We start from the raw sequence: 16,974 nt of genomic DNA on the forward strand, positions 1-16,974 counted from the left end.
GCAGGGCAGGCAGGCTCTGGATACTTATAGGTAGGGATGGGCTGCTGGCGGTTCGCAGGGGTTCAGGAGAACCTCTAGCTAAGATTCTGTGCAGTTCAGAGAAACCCCACACAGCCTGTTTTGGATGCAGGTAAGTGCAGTGCGGAGGCTCGGGAAGGGTGAAAAATGAGCCTACAGGAACTTCAGGAAGGCTGGAAATGGGCCCGTTTCAGGCCTCCAGGGGGCCTCTGGAGCATGGAAAGGCCATTTTCACCTTCCCGGAGGCTCGAGGAAAGCCTCCAGAGCCTAGGGAGGGCAAAAACGCCCCCCCTCACCATGGTGCAGGAGATCCACCCCTGCCTATAGGAGAAGGAATGGCAGAGTCAGCTGAAGAGGTGAAAAGAGGAATCAGCCTAGAATCACTACATAGCCACAAACAAAGTCCAACCCCCCTTGACTTTTGTTGATCCTTATCAAACTCTAAGCAGATGCTGACCGTTTGTTGAGAAGATTCATGTGCATAGGCTTTTAGCAATACATCATTTAAATTGACTGTTCCATGTGGTCTTTTGCGCCTGACAAAATCCTCTCTTATGGGACCCAGGAGACATGCTTTCTCTACTTCAGAGCGTGCCCCCTGGGACGGCCTTACTCCTGAACATACAGGTAACCAGATCCTGCTCTGAAAGGATAGGATGATCTGGCTTCCTCAGGTATTAGAGCCAAGACACTAAAGCCCAATCAATATGACAGTGTATGAATTACTAATAATATGTGAATTCCCTTGATTATAATACTATGTTTATATTATTTTATTATTATTTAATATTTTAGTATTGCACTCTATATAGTTTTGTATCAGTTTTTTTATGAACACCATTTTAATGTTTATTTGTTAGTCACTCAGAGTTATTTATTTCAGATCGATGGCCCTATAAATTTTCCAAATAACTTCACATAAAGAAAAATGAAAAATAGTCAAAATGGAGACCGCTCAGTTGTCTTTCATGGGTATGATAATTGTCAGAGCCTGAATTTACATAAGTATTTGTTATCAAAGGAAACCAGTCTTTGGAGAACAGCCATGTGAAAACTCATTTTTGGCTAACAGCAAAAGTTACCAAAAATAATGGTCTCTGTATCTATATTACAACAAGCAATTTTCTGGGAAACCATTTTGTGCTCTTATATTTGACTTTGATGTGACTGAAGATAGCAGTTTTTCTTTCTTCATTTCCTATCATGACTGTAAAATGTAACTGGAACATTGTGGCAATCAAAGTTATCAGCTAAAATAAAATAAATGTGTACATAACCTCCTTTTTCAACCTGTAAAATGGAAGGTACACAAGTATGCACACAGCTCTTTCTGGGTTAGACTCTAGTGCTGAATAAAATACACCAACTATTTTCTTTTGATTTTCGTTTTCAGTTCCAAAAACCTCAAGAGCAGTACCCTCCGTTCCGATTTGGAACAGTTCCCAATGGTAGTACAGAGAGAAATATCCGGAGCAATTACCACGACATGCATTCCCACATGGTAAAATACAACCAGCGCTCGGTGGAAGATGCCCTCGTCAGCCTGAAAATGGGGTAGCTTTCCATTTCTTCATCCTCAAGATTTCCGTGTGAATTAATGACATTATTTCTAACCAGATCTGAATAGGACAAGATCTCTACTCCTTTTGAAGTAGTACCAACATTGATTTCTAGGACTTAGTCCTTGCAAGTTGTAGTAATTACTTTTTTTCGGTGAGAAAAAATTTACATAGGCATTCCAATTTGAGCGGGTTGTATCTACAATTACTTTCAAATAGTAGGCGCATGTGTTGAATATAACACCATATTAGAAGGGGCAGTCTATGGTAGCCTCCTCATGTGTTAAAACCTCCTTGATGCCCAAGCTTTCTATATATTGCTAATGTTTATGGCATTAACTATAATGGAACGTCTACCAGTCTTCAGCCTACTGATAGCATTTTTGCCTACTCTCATATGACAACCTTACTTGTTCCCTTCTCCATCTGAAAAGGTGAACCTGTGAAGAGACAATTTGATGTCTCCAATAGAAGAGCATATATGTAGCTTAGGGTTGAACTGTTGAATCCTTAGTGCTCTCTGAGCTGGGTTGTCTTGCTTGCAGACATTTCATTAATTGCTAGGAAACATAATTAATGTTAGTGACTGGGGTCTATAATAACTCACCATGGCCAATTCACCACAGCCAACTTACTGTGGCCAACTCGCCACAGACAACTCACTGTGGAACAACTCCCCGTGGCCAACTCACCATGGGACAAGTTTTATACTAATATCAAAGAAATAGTGGAATAGAATCATGAAAGAAAGTATGCCAAAAGAGGGACAAAATGAAATGTGAATTACAAAAATTAAATTCATTTATAAATTATTTTACATAGTTGGCTGTGGCAAGTTAGCCACGGCGAATTGGTGTGATGAGTTGGCCATGGCAGTTGGCCAAATCGAATTGTCCCGTTCCATTGTGAGTGTGGAGTTTGCTCCCTATTTATGTACAGGAGCTTGCCTATCAGTATGTGTGGGGCTGGGGTGTTCTCCTTGGCAGTTCTTTGATTAGGGTTTTGGTAGTACCCTGAATAGGTTTAAATAATAATCAACCAAGCAACAATTAATTTACAATTTACTTTGGTGGGAAGCCCGACAGATAGAATATTTGATGAAAATGCTAATGGGATGAAAGATGTCTGGATCAGGTTCATGTACTCACCTGGCCTATGGGTCATTCTTTCTATGTGAAGAATGGCCCTGTAGTCTATAGTCCAGCTGAAATTGCAGCATTGGCATTCTCTAATGAGTTCAACCCCAGCAGTACCAGTGATGAGATTCAATTTTTTTTTACTACCGGTTCTGTGGGCATGGCATGGCTTGGTCGGTGTAGCTTGGTAGGCATGGCAGGGGAAGGATTCTGTAAAATCCCCATTCCCACCCCACTCCAGGGGAAGGTTACTGCAAAATCCCCATTCTCTCCTGATCAGTTGGGACTTGGGAGGCAGAGAATAGATGGGGACGGGGCCAGTCAGAGGCGTTATTTACCGGTTCTCTAAACTACTCAAAATTTCCACCACCAGAACTGGTCAGAACCTGCTGAATACCACCTCTGAGCAGTACCTGAGGCAGGATTGTGCATGCTTTGAAAATGATTTGGAACATGGAATATGGCTTAAAACCTCACACAAAGACAAGTATTCATGAACACATTCTGATTTTTACCTGGCTTTCAAGTAAGCCTGGAGAAGCATTGAGTTTGCCTTGCAATCTTGACTTGTCTGAGAAGCCTGAAAACAGATCTGATTCCCTTAAATAACAGAGACATGCTACACTGGTACAAAGCTCAAAGCACTTCTTCAGAGTCATTTTAAAAAGGGGGACATTCCTATTGTCTAATACAGCCTTTCCTAACTTGGATGGAGTCCCTAGTTTCCTCCTATTGTGTTTCATAGCAATTGTTCTCTAATCTGCTTTTTTTCTGTCTGCTTGATTCCAGAAAGCTGGATGCTTTTATCTATGATGCCGCAGTGCTCAATTACATGGCTGGCAAGGATGAGGGTTGCAAGCTGGTAACCATTGGCAGTGGGAAAGTCTTTGCCACCACTGGCTATGGCATTGCCCTCCAGAAGGACTCCAAGTGGAAGAGAACAATTGATTTAGCTCTCCTGCAATTCCTGGGAGATGGTGGGTTGTTTCCTCTGTTAGCTAATATTGCTAGCTAATATTTAGGAGAAATTACTGTTTTTTCTATTTGTTTTCTTCCAGGGTCACAATGATTTGCCAAGTTCAGAGTAGAGCTTTTTCTTAATTATAATATAGAGGCATAAAACAAAAACACAACAACAACAAAAACCCCAAACATAAGAACCAAAGGAAAAAGAAAACAACAAAAAGAGATTATATTACATATTCTGTAGGGAATATGCAGTCCATTTTTGAAACAATGATTAAGGTAGGGAACATGCAGTCCATTTTTGAAACAATCATTAAACCTTGATCACAGGGAATAATACTGATGATTTGTTTTCCATTACACTAGCCCGTTTATAGATAAAAAGTGAGCTCGTATCACAGGTTCAAGATGGTAACCTTGAGGCCGCAACTTTCCAACATCTAATAATAAACTTTTTTTGTTACATCTCATGCTTGATAAATCCATCATTCTTCATATATGATAAATTCTATTTTTTTGGGGGGGTCTATAGAGGTAGTCCTCAATTGAGCCCCAAATTTTTGTTGCTAAGTGAGACATTTGCTAAATGAATTTTGCCCCATTTTACAACCTTTCTTGTCAAAGTTGTTAAGTGAATCAGTGCAGTTATTAAATTAGTAACAAAGTTGTTAAGTAAATCTTGCTTGTCAGAAGGTCACAAAAGGGGATCACATGACCCTGGAACACTGCAACCATCATAAATGTCAGTCAGCTCCCAAGCGTCTGAATTTTGATCATGTGACCATGGGGGGGGCGGGGGATGCTTCAACAGTCATAAATGTGAAAAACAGTCATAATTCACTTTTTCCGGTGCCGTTGTAATTTTGAACAGTCACTAAATGGACTGTTGTAAGTCAAGGTCTACCTGTAATACAAAATTATCTGCAGAATTTAAATATTTATCTATATCGTTGTGTCATATAAAAGTATGGATATTGAATAAAAATGGGAGATAGTCAGACATGCCTGTAGCATGTAAGTCAGTCCTTCAACTCAATGATTTTTCAACTTTACATCTGCATTTCCTATTTCCTTTGGTAGAAACAAAGCAGGATAAAGCAGCATCTGCAAGTTGGGAAGAGGGCAGATCTTTTCACCAGAAGACAAATGGCTACTCCCACTTTCTCGATGGTTATTTGCAAATGTACTGTTCGCATAGTCTGATGAAAAGAAGGACTAGGGGTGACATGATTCCAATATCTCAGGGGTTGCAACAAAGAAGAGTCAGACTATTGTCCAAAGCACCTGAAGGCCAAGACAAGAAGCAATAGGTGGAAATTAATCAAGGAGAGAAGCAACCCAGAACTAAGGAGAAATTTCCTGACAGTTGGAACAATTAATCAGTGGAACAACTTGCCTCCAGAAGTTGTAAATGCTCCAACATTGAAAGTTTTTAAGAAAATATTGGATAACCATTTGTCTGAAATGGTATAGGACAGGGGTCACCAACCTTTTGGACCTCAGGGACCATTAAATTCATAATTTTAAATCCCACGGACCACTGATACAATTTTTTAAAAAAAGATAAATAGTATTTAGTGTAATATAAAAGATGCAAATAATTTTTCTGTGGACCACTAGTATAGTATTTCTTGCCTGAGCAGGGGGTTGGACTAGAAGACCTCCAAGGTCCCTTCCAACTCTCTTATTCTGTTACATATAAATTAAAATGTAATTATAACATGGAAATAAAAGTAGCTCCACAACTTCAGCAGATTGAAATTCATTAAAATGGAAAGGATTTACTTCAGCTATTTTTTTTTCTATTACAGCAACACAATGGTTATGAAAGGCATCATTAGTTCTTATTTCCTCTTATTTCCTAATATATGGGTTGAATGTTGTCCTAGACACCAAAATTCTGGTGCTGAATGTTGATGATGAATTCCTTAGTCATTGAAGAAAATGTTGAAAAGCTTTTGGAAAACTGGTCCCCTCTACCCTTTTCAGTTCCCTGAAAAGGCCTTTCTCTCTCTCTTCACTTCCGCAGGAATTAAATTTTCCGCTACTTCAGCAGCTTTAATAAGTGTCTGATATACTATAAGTAAGCATGCAAGCATGTGCTTAATATGCATTAGAACTGGGGAAATTTGGGAGCTTTTATTAACCACATGTAGAAGGAGAAGAGAAGAGGAAAGCAAAATAAATATTTATGCCACTTACAGGAAATACAATAAGTTACAAAACAAACTTGGGGTACCTTTGATATGTCCCGGCACACACACAGAATGTGTCTTTCTCCAAAGCATTATTATTTAGCTCTTATTTATTGTCTAAGTCCATGATAGCGAACCTATGACACGCGTGCTACAGGTGGCAGGCAGAGCCATCTCTGTGGGCACGCAAGCCGCCACCCCAGCTCAGCTCCACTGAGCATGCACCTGCACCTCCCGCCAGACAGCTGATTTTTGGGTCTTTGCTACACATGTGTGGAGGGCATGCAGGAGACATGTGCAGAGGGTCGCACATACATGCACAGGAGGTGGGGTGCGTGCAGGGAGGTGCACCCCCCACAGCCCATTTTTGCTCCCAGGACGCTGCAGGGTGGCGTACTAGGCCCAAAACGGTGTGTGGAAAGAGCATTGGGGGGGGTCATTTGTGCAATCGCAGGGGGATGTATAATGGGTGAGGGGCCGCTGTCGCACACATGTGCATGTGCGCACTTTCGGCACACAACAACAAAAAGTTAGCCATAACTGGTCTAAGTAATAAAGTATTCATATTCATATATGAATATGTAATCCTCGACTTACAACAGTTTATTTTGTGACTATTTGAAGTTAACAACACTATGGACAAAAGTGATTTATGACCAGTGGTGGGATTCAAATAATTTAACAACCGGTTCTCCACCCTAATGAGTTCTTCCAACAATCAGTTCACCAAACTGCTCAGAAAGTTAACCACCGGCTCTCCTGAAGGGGTGCGAACTGGCTGAATCCCACCACTGCTTATGACAATTTTTCACACTTACAACCATTGCAGCAGCTTCATGGTCACAAGATCAAAATTTGGATGCTTGGCAATTAGAATGCATTTATGACCATTACAGCATCCCGGAGGCATATGATCATCTTTTGTGACCTTCTGACAAGAAAGTCAAGGGGAAAATCAGGTATCCTTAACAACCTGTTACTAACATAATAACTGCAGTGATTCACTTAATTATGGCAAGAAAGGTTGTAAAATTAGGGTAAAATTCACTTAACAACTGCCTCACTTAGCAACAGAAATTTTGGGCTCATTTGTGGTCATAGGTCAAGGACAATTTATAAGGAAGCAGAAGGTACAGTATCTTGATCATAAATCAAGATCATGTGAAGTGTTAATACCACTTTACAATGCTTTGGTAAGGCCACACTTGGAATACTGCATTCAGTTTTGGTCGCCACGATGTAAAAAAGATGTGGAGACTCTGGAAAGAGTGCAGAGAAGAGCAACAAAGATGATTAGGGGACTGGAGGCGAAAATGTATGAGGAACAGTTGCAGGAACTGGGTATGTCTAGTTTAATGAAAGGAAAAATTAGGGGAGACATGATAGCAGTGTTCAGATATCTTAGGGGCTGCCACAAAGAAGAGGGAATCAGGCTATTGTCCAAAGCACCTGAAGGGACAAGAAGCAAAGGATGGAAACTAATCGAGGAGAAAAGTAATCTAGAACAAAAGAGAAATTTCCTGATAGTTAGAACAATTAATCAGTGGAACAACTTGCCTCCAGAAGTTATGACTGCTCCAACACTGGAAGTTTTTAAGAAGATGTTGGATAACCATTTGTCTGAAATGGTATAGAGTTTCCTGTCTAGGCAGGAGGTTGGACTAGAAGACCTCCAAGTTCCCTTCCAACTCTGGTATTCTATTCTAACTCCTTGGAAGCCGAATGGAAGTCCTATTGGATTTCTTCTTTCTAGGGTTCTCACTTGCCCACTGTGCAAACCAGGGGTGGGTTCTGGCAGTCACTACTTCCGGTTCACTCGTGCGCAGTACAATAAAAATTGTTCTGTACAGAAGCAAAAAAACAAGATGGCAGCACCTACAGCACTGCCCAGAAAACCAGTTCAGGGGTGTGGCAGGCCTGGGTCGCTGCCGGTTCCAGCGACCCAGGCCACCAAACCACTACCAGTTTGGCCAAACCGGTCCGAACTGGCAGGAACCCACCGCTGGTGCAAACACAATGCTGAACTAGGTAGAGCTTTAGATCTAACCTTCCAGTTTCTCTGATCTGGCAAATGTGAGCACTGAGTGGGCATATCCTAGTTATCAGCAGTGGTCTATTAAAAAAAAAAAACACCACTGACTCCTGCTTGTCTGGATGCCATTCCTGTGAAAGAGACATTAAACTAATGTAAAGGGAGAGATAGATTTAACAAATAGACAATGCATGCGCACGGGTGACTTTCATATTTTCAGTTATGTACTTCAGAATTTCAGGTTTTAAAGACATTTCTGGTTTAAAGTACAGCTTTATTTGTTAGCAGATTGAAGGTTTTAATAAGGCAATGTGCTCCAGAAAAAAGTCTGCCTTGGAAGCTTATAGAGATCCCTCTTAGCTCAATTATAATTGTCTGTCAACTTAATTGAGTGTACACTTCATTTGGTATGTTTTCAATATCTGGTTCGGATACAGAGATTTGACTTCGAGGCAGAGCTTCATGTATATTGCTGTTAATTGCCTGATTTAAGTGAGAAACTGGCGGTCAGGATAATGAGCTGGTCACTACCCACTCGTGCTATTCCACTGATCTAAAAGGCTGCACCTGCCATGTGCTCACAGTTGTGAACTCCATGGGAGCGAAGGAAGATGATAGCTACACTCTGGTTCCCTTGAACATTTGCACTGCTTGGAAGTTAAAACTTGAAATCATAATTGTGTTTTGCCTACATCATTAGTTCAGCCACATAAATGCAGAAGTAGCAAAAACAAAAACAAGCAAATACGATGCACTGTAGGAGAAGAAGCTACTATCATGGGGTGTTTTTTTCCAACCTCAGATCTGGCCATGTTAAAATGGTCACTTGGCTCAGACATTAAAAAAAAAAACAGCAAAAAACCTTTTCAAAACAAGACAATACTTTTTTTTCTCTTTTCTGCGAAATTCATGCACCCCAAACATCATTCCACCCCCCCCATAAATGTTAAGTGTTGGCCCGCAAAGGGGATGTTGTTTATTGTCAGATGGATTCTTTAGCTAAAAGTATTTCCTCTTCTACCCTTTGTCTGTTTGTGTGTCGTTTTGCAGGTGAAACTCAAAAACTGGAAACTGTGTGGTTGTCTGGTATTTGCCAAAATGAAAAGAATGAAGTGATGAGCAGTAAGCTAGACATTGATAACATGGCAGGGGTCTTTTATATGCTGCTGGTGGCAATGGGACTGAGCCTGTTTGTCTTTGCTTGGGAACACTTGGTATTTTGGAAGTTGCGGCACTCCGTGCCAAAGTCCCACAAACTTGATTTCCTTCTAGCGATAAGCAGGGTAAGTAATCTTCCTGCACAGGCAGTTTATTTATTTATTGTTTTTATTGCATTTTTGTGTTCCCCAGATGCCATCTCTTCTGAGGTAGAAGAGTAAAATCAACAACAATAACAACAACAATAATAATAAAAATAAATTATAGATAATAATATAATTATTATATTATTATAATATTATGTCACCTATGCAAAGAAGCTGAAGAAACAGTGAACCTCCTGATAAGCTGCTGCAAGAAGATTGCACACACCGACTACAAGCAGCGGCATGACAAAGTAGCAACAATGGTGCATTGGAAGATCTGCAAGAAATATCATTTGCCTGCAAGCAAGAACTGGTGGGACCATAAAATAGAGGAAGTCATTGAAAATGAAGAAGTTAAATTGCTCTGGGACTTCAGAATCCAGACAGACAGGCACCTGACGCATAACACCCCAGACTTAACAGTTGTCCATAAGAAAGACAAAAAAAGTCTGGATATTGGATGTGCCTGGAGACAGCAGAATAGAAGAGAAAGAACTGGAGAAGATAACAAAATACAAAGGCCTACAAATAGAAATAGAACAACTATAGCAAAGGCAAGCGAGGGTAGTACCAATAGTAATAGGCATCTTGGGTGGAGTCCCAAAACAACTGGAGCACCACTTGAACACCACAGGCATTGACAAATTTGCCATCAATCAATTGCAGAACGTGGTTTTACTTTGAATTGCTTCCATCCTGCGATGATATCTGTAACACCATCAAACATCCAGATTTGCCTATCCCAGGTCCTTGGTAAGGACTCGATAGGTAGACAAAAATGCCAAACCCAGACTGAACATGTGGCTGACTCTGATGATGATGATGATGATGATGATAATAATCTAAAAAATAAAATTATTATTATTATTATTATTATTATTATTATTATTATTATTTAAAAGAAAGTCAAGAACATCTATTAATCGAAGTAAAGAACAAAAATCTACTGAAGGCCCAACAGACGAAACAAGAATACAGAAAAGATATGATAAAATCAAGAATGGAGAGTTGGCAGAACAAAGCACTGCATGGCCAATTTCTGGAAAAAATAAAAGATAAAGTAGACAGTGAACAAAGTTGGTTAGAAGACTTTAAAAGCAGAGAGGACCTATGGAAAGCTTCAAAGAATCAATGCTGGATAGAACCAAAGCCGCCCTGCCACCCCGGCGCTAGAGGCAAAAGCCGCCCTGCTGCTATGTGCAAAAGCCCTGCCAGCCGCTATGTCCGACATAAAAAATAAAGTGCCAGCCCGTGCGCCAGCAGAGGCGGGTAAAACACACACACACACACACACACAATTACTTACAATAATACAATTACTTACAAATTACATTAATTTTGAATTCCTCCCCCCTCCCTCCGACCCACATACCTTTTCCAGCTGTGTCACAGAGGATTTCAACTCTGCTCTTGTCTGCCATGATGAAAATGTAATAATGTAAAAAGAAAAAGGCAAGAGCTGCTGAAGTCAATGGATGACTCTGCTTAACTGTTTAAAAAAAGCCTCTAAAAAAGTGCCCTCTACAGGAGGTGGCGAGAGAACCATGTGCCTCATCTACATAAGGAATTTTTTTGGCTTTTAACCCTTGCTTAACTCTGCTCGAGTGATCATAAAGATAGACTAAATGAGGCACGTGGTTCTCTCGTCTCCTGTAGAGGCCACTTTTTTAGAGGCTTTTTTTAAACAGTTAAGCACTAAGCAGAGTCATCCACTGTGACTCTGGCAGCAACTACCTCAGCCTTTTTCCTTTTAAATTTTCTTTTCTTTTCATGATGACAGTGGTGAGGCCCTGCCTCCCCTGACTGCACGTTACTGATACTAATCATTATCAAAATCCTTCTTCCGTTCCCCCAGGAAATACCCTTTATTTTTAGGGCTATTCTTTTGCATAAATGTTTGTTAAAAAAAAGAACAATTTAAAGTATTAATTCATTCATTAGATTTGTGTTCCACCTACTCGTTAGTGTGCTCTTTTCTCCACAACAACTATTCTGAGGCTGAGTTCCACATACTGCACTATGCAGTAATATATGGATTCAGCTGCTGTGATTTATGAAACATGACTTATAGTCCAACACTCTGGGTGAACTCCACCAACTGTGGTTCATCTGGTAAACCATGACTAAAATATTCCTCAGCATGAAGTGTAAACCTGCCCTGAGAGACAGATTAAGCTGGAAGTGATCAATTCCTCCAAGGGCACCAATTCCCATTTCAACAGCCTCATCACTTCACTGGATGCTGTTTTCTTGATTTTAGGGGTAACATCACCTTACAGACTGTAAATCCTATGCTAAAATTGACTCTACATATTAACTATCTATATTTTAGGGTGCTTTTCATTTTCTTCTTTTCAACATTTGTAATAATATAGTAATAGTTTTGCATTAGGTTCCCAATTTATACTTGTATAAATTATAATTTTGTATCATAAAAAAAACTTGGTATAATCTGCTTAGTATATTTTACTAAAGTCATACTGAACATTGATGTATAACTTTAGTAATTATCTACCCATTTCTAGATACTATCTTTGTTTAAAATACCTTTTTCTTTTAAATGAAAATAGGACAAGTATGAGGATAAAAAAACAGAATTAAAAAATGGCTCTACACAACAGGACATCTAGCAAAACATTAGTGGCATCATCAATGTGTTCAGATGCTCTAGGCTCCGAGTTGCCAAGATATTTCCTCAAAAAGCAATTTTGTCAATAGGAGCACACATGACACACTGTTTCTCTTTTTAAATGGAAATTAATTTTTACTTCCCATATTTTGGTTAAAATACTCTCAAATCATTGTGTGCAAGAGATAGGAGATTTTTTTTTCTCTAGATGCAAAATCTCCCCTGTTTTCGGATCTTTGGGTCTCCAGAGAGATCCAGAACAAAGGAGGTGATACTTGAATGTCAGTTTATGGACTAAGGGCTTAAAGTACAATTGATGGGCTACATTTTCAATGGTCTGTTTGGATTGGAAATTGTGATCAAAGCCAAAAAAAAAAAAATCCTTTGGAGCAGAACTGGCTGGGAATTCTGGGATAAATATGTGGCAAGTTGAGTAGCAAATAAATTTAATACAGTAAATAATAATGTGATAATAAATAATAATAGAAATTTACTTTTCTCTCAGTTCCTTTGTCAAGTTTGCAGCTTTAAGTCGGTCTAATCAAAGTGCTGCCATAAATCAATTAAACTCAGCTTCAGCTAACTGATGCATAAGGGGCAATCTTATTTGTTATTCAATCATTTGTCGTCGTCCCCCTACTCCACATAAGGCCTCCTGCTGTCTCTGGGTATTTTAAATCTTATTAAACTTGTGACAGCTTAAATGCTTAGTAAGGGTTCTCATGAAATTGTGTGAATAATAGTAGTCTGATTCCAAACAATTCAGTAATTCTAGTAGGTAGGAAGATACTTTGGCTGTCTCCACTCACAACAAGAAGTGAAGAGCTGCAAATTATGAGTGTTTCAGGCAATACAATGTTTATACAAACTAAAATGATTGCCAGTTCATACGATGCAATAAAATCTGGAAGATGACTATGAGAATTACTCCTGTGCATATAAGACTCAAGAATTTTCACTGTTTAAAACTTGTCATATTTTAAGATACTTCCCACCCAATATCTCAACTATGGTTACATTGGTTTTCAAACTTGCCCCAAGCAGAGCAGTAGAGGATTCTGATATTTGGGGAAATCCCCAAAAACTTATTCTAAACTGCTTTTGGAGAGTTTTCAGCCTTACTAATAATCCTGTCCCAACAAACATCCCTGGTATAGACTTATGAGGTGGGGTCTGCTGTCAAAATTTCTAAAAACAAATTAGAAAGGTGCCACTAATATTAATTTGTGTGAAATGTATTTGAAAATAAATTAATTAGAAAACAGTTTCCACAATTACTAAGAAAGAAAAAAAATCATGCTTATTGAACAAGAATTTATTTGCCTGTTGAGTTCTATTACATTTATATGGCGTATACATTTTCAAGTCCTTTTGTCTTTTCCATTATCAACACCTTAGCTAAGTAATAAAAACATAATAAAACACTGATGTTTCAAGTCATGCATAAATAGAAGCCAAACAGAAAATAACTATTTATATATCTTGAGTTTTTAACCTATTAAAACATTCATTTCCTTTTGTTGTTAAAAGCTTTAAATGCCCAAATTAAAGTCATGTATCTGAGAACCATTTTCTGAATTCTAGTTACATGAAATTTCTTAACCAGCCACTAGATTCATTGCATCTCTTAACAATCATTATTAGGGTCCTCAAGGAATATTTTACAAAACTTAATTAAGCAGCAAACACTTTAAAATACAGAATGAAGACGGTTATGAAGCTAACAACTTGAACACAAGATTCCATACTGAGAGATAAAGAGAAGATAGCTTCATTATGCTACAACATCTGCCTGAATGAGCAGCTCATTGTAGAAGAGGGAACAGTTCTTTCCAATCACTATTTAGTGAGCTGTTGGATCTTCATTGTGGAATCAAGATTTTCCACATAAGGCCAACAATAGAAAGGATTTTTTTAAAAAAAAAGTTCTGTTCAATCTTCCCTAACTAATTTTAGTAGAAAATGCTTTCTCTGAATTTTCCTATTTCAAAGATGAAGAATCTGATGTACAGGTTTATATGGGTTTAGCATTTAGTTTTGCTCAGATAAAGGAAATTATTCAATATTTATGAGTTCTCTGTGTGGGAAAAAAGGCTAGTTTAGTATCATCATGGGTCATTCCTTCTCAAGACAATTTGTCATTCTTTTCTTGTTTCATCTTGTATTCCCAGGGTATTTACAGCTGTTTTAATGGAGTCCAGAACCTGGAGAGTCCTGTTCGTGTTTACAAACCAGATGTCACTGCTAACTCTGCTCAAGCCAATGTGCTTAAGATGCTGCAGGCAGCCAAGAATATGGTATCAACAGCCAGTGTTGGGAACTCACTGGAAAATGCTACACGCACTATAGAGAACTGGTCTAGTAGGAGTGAAAACTTCCAAACAACTTTCTCCTTAAGGACTCCCCAATTTGTGATTCAAAACACCAGTGGATCAAACAGGCCAGCTCATTCCTCCAACACTACAACAGCTGAGAAGCTTGGGAGGAACCTTCCACCCTTGCTTCTGGCACCTCAGCAAACTGTGGGACCAGCCAGTGAAAGCTGCGGAGAGACAATTGAGCACTCACCGATACTCCATCCACTGAAATTACAAGGCAACTGCTCTGAAGATAAGATTATTCCAGGTTTTGCTGTGTACCACTCTCCACAGTATTTGCTAACCACATCTCAGGCTAACCTCAGAAAACACATTGGAAGTCCTCTTAGTGATGCTCCTCATTCCCCAATCAGGGCTCTTCAGGAACTTTCTCCGCACAATCATAAGCTCCCCGTGTCCAGAGGCCATGGGGGGAAAAAAATCCACCAGAATGATCACCTGTATAAAGAAGGGGAGCATAGCAGTGCAACCCAGGAGTCAAGGCTAGGTTTCTCTTCTGACAAGAAGAAGAATTTGGAAGTTCACTATTTGCCTCATCCCTGTATATATAATTCCTTCCCAAAGGACAACAGAACTTGTAGACCCTTTGCACATAAAGAATACGACCCACTAGAGCTGGGGAGAGAAAAGGAGACATATACAGCTAGCCTTTCAAGATCAACCTTGGAACAGCATGAACAGTTCCATTCTCTAGGCATCTGGAGGCATCCACCAAAGTCTTCCAGTTCCAGGGATGTCCTGGACTTCTTTCCCGAAGCTAGCTTGATCCCCAAAGCAAAACTGCTGCCTGGGATCCATCATGGAGTCCACCACCATTCTCCTGATGCCCTTAGGCCAAGCAATGCATGCAATAGGAAATGTATGCAGGCCAATGGTATAAGTTGGAAGGAGAAACAGCTGCTACATTCGCAATCTATGCGGCTCCCATCCTATCGAGAGGCCTGTCTACAGAACATCTCAGGCATACACAGGGCTTCTTCAGCTGTAGTGCAGAAGCAATACGCCTATGTGAACTCGTACCCTAATTTACCTATTTATTGGAGAAGCTTTCGTCCAGGCTCTCCTCACCTATGTGAACAATCCTGTGCCTCCCAGCACTGTTTCAGTCAGGCATCCTGGCCCTCGTGCAGCAGGGATTTCTTGGTCCACGAGGACAAGCAGAGGGCCATGTACTTTGATAGCACACAGAGAGACTGCAGAAATCAGAGCAGGGTTTATCCAACGTTTATTCAGATGGGCAACACCGAGAGGAGAAACACATCGACAACCCTGAGGATGCACAGCCCTTGCACAACAAGATCATGGAGGCGCATATCTAGCCTAGAATCTGAAGTCTGATCGTGGAAAAAGGCGGGGGTGGGGTGGGGAGAGGATGACGCTAAGAGTTCCTGCACTTGGTGCGTAACTTATCATTCCCATGCACAAGAAACCACTTCTGTGGGGGCACTCTAGAAATAGACTTGTATGGGCAAATAACAAACCATCCTGAACTATCGATCTCCTTCTCCCTATTATACCGGTACCAAGCAAAAGTCACGGTCTCCTCTGTACACACAAGAACAAGTGACCTTTCTCTTTTATCTCCTGCTGGAATTAAGATCAAAGCAACAACACTCAAAGCCCAGCCGAAGGCACTTTAAAGACTGCATTCCAAAGTCTTCCATTGCTGAGCACTGGAGCACTCATTTCATGCAAAAGGCTCCTGGTGGCAATTCACAGCATGCAGCCTCTGTGTGGATAGCTTAAGACGCATCGATTCCAGTGTCAAACATCTACATCGCAGTGCCAGCTATTTTTCAGAGCATGCTGTCCGTGACACCGCTGGAAACAGCCGACAGCATCCTAATAAAAATTAGGACTATCTTGTTTACCCCTATGCACTGATATAAATGGAACTATATAAATGATTAACGGGCAAATGCTATATTTTTAGTGTTTTACATTATCCTCTGAGTCTTCATAAAGAGTCTCAAGTCAAATGCCACATGTTAAAATGTATTAACTTCCCCTTTCTTTTTCTCATGTAGCTTTTGGCTGCATTGGCAAATCTTGTCTTTTACACGATCCCTGAAACAGTATAAAGGCTTTCTTGCCTTTTTAAAACTACAGAATCATGCACAAGTCATATTTAAAACAATAGCTGCTATTGCCACATCAAATTTGAACTGCTGAGCAAATACAGGAAAGTATTTGTGAGAATGTTATTGTCTCATTATGCAGACTAACATTCCAGATTCATTCAGCAGTCTTTCTTACTCCCAGAGCATGACCAAAAATTCAAATTCAAGCAGAAATATTCTTATATATCAAGAAGGCATTAGGAGCAGCAGCTCTGTAGCTTCCCAGTATTTGAAGCAGCCTAATGAAGGCTCCCATGTTTAAAAGGGATCACTAGAGAAGCCTTCACTGGCCCTGTTGACTGTCTTTAAAAACTATTTATGTTAACAGCAAATACAGACTGGCTTATCGGTTTGCAAATAAAAGGAGATCCCCGACATTCAAGTTTTCTATATATTTAGAGAATTCTAGAAGCATGCTGAAATTTATAGCTGTAAATTAAAAGACAAAGGTTTGGGAATGAAAAAAAAAACTAAGGCAGCCAACAAGAACTCCAGAACTAATGGGATGCTGATGATAGACAGTTGAGCCTAGAGAAAAACAAGCAAACCAACAATTGGAAGCTATTTCACTCACATTGTCTGCGGACAGAATTGCAAAAAGAAATGTGTTTTTTTTGCTACTATCTTTTGTTTAGAG

The 16,974-nt window shown here is 39.8% G+C and overlaps 1 protein-coding gene across 1 annotated transcript in view; it reads left to right on the plus strand.

Annotated features, from left to right (window-relative positions):
- The window catches only part of GRIN2C (glutamate ionotropic receptor NMDA type subunit 2C), a 78,739-nt gene extending 62,492 nt beyond the window's left edge, over positions 1-16,247 (plus strand). The window contains exons 9-12 of the mRNA XM_087709989.1: positions 1,412-1,572; positions 3,503-3,690; positions 8,957-9,189; positions 14,011-16,247. Of these exons, the coding sequence (XP_087566115.1) occupies positions 1,412-1,572; positions 3,503-3,690; positions 8,957-9,189; positions 14,011-15,555 (2,127 nt within the window). The 3' untranslated portion in view covers positions 15,556-16,247. The remainder of the gene's footprint in view (positions 1-1,411; positions 1,573-3,502; positions 3,691-8,956; positions 9,190-14,010) is intronic.
- Positions 16,248-16,974: the final 727 nt, after the last annotated feature.

This window comes from Thamnophis sirtalis, unplaced genomic scaffold (assembly GCF_051295495.1).
Source record: "Thamnophis sirtalis isolate CommonGarterSnake01/CBP01778 unplaced genomic scaffold, rThaSir2_p1.2 scaffold_3, whole genome shotgun sequence".
NCBI classification, from domain to species: Eukaryota; Metazoa; Chordata; class Lepidosauria; order Squamata; family Natricidae; genus Thamnophis; species Thamnophis sirtalis.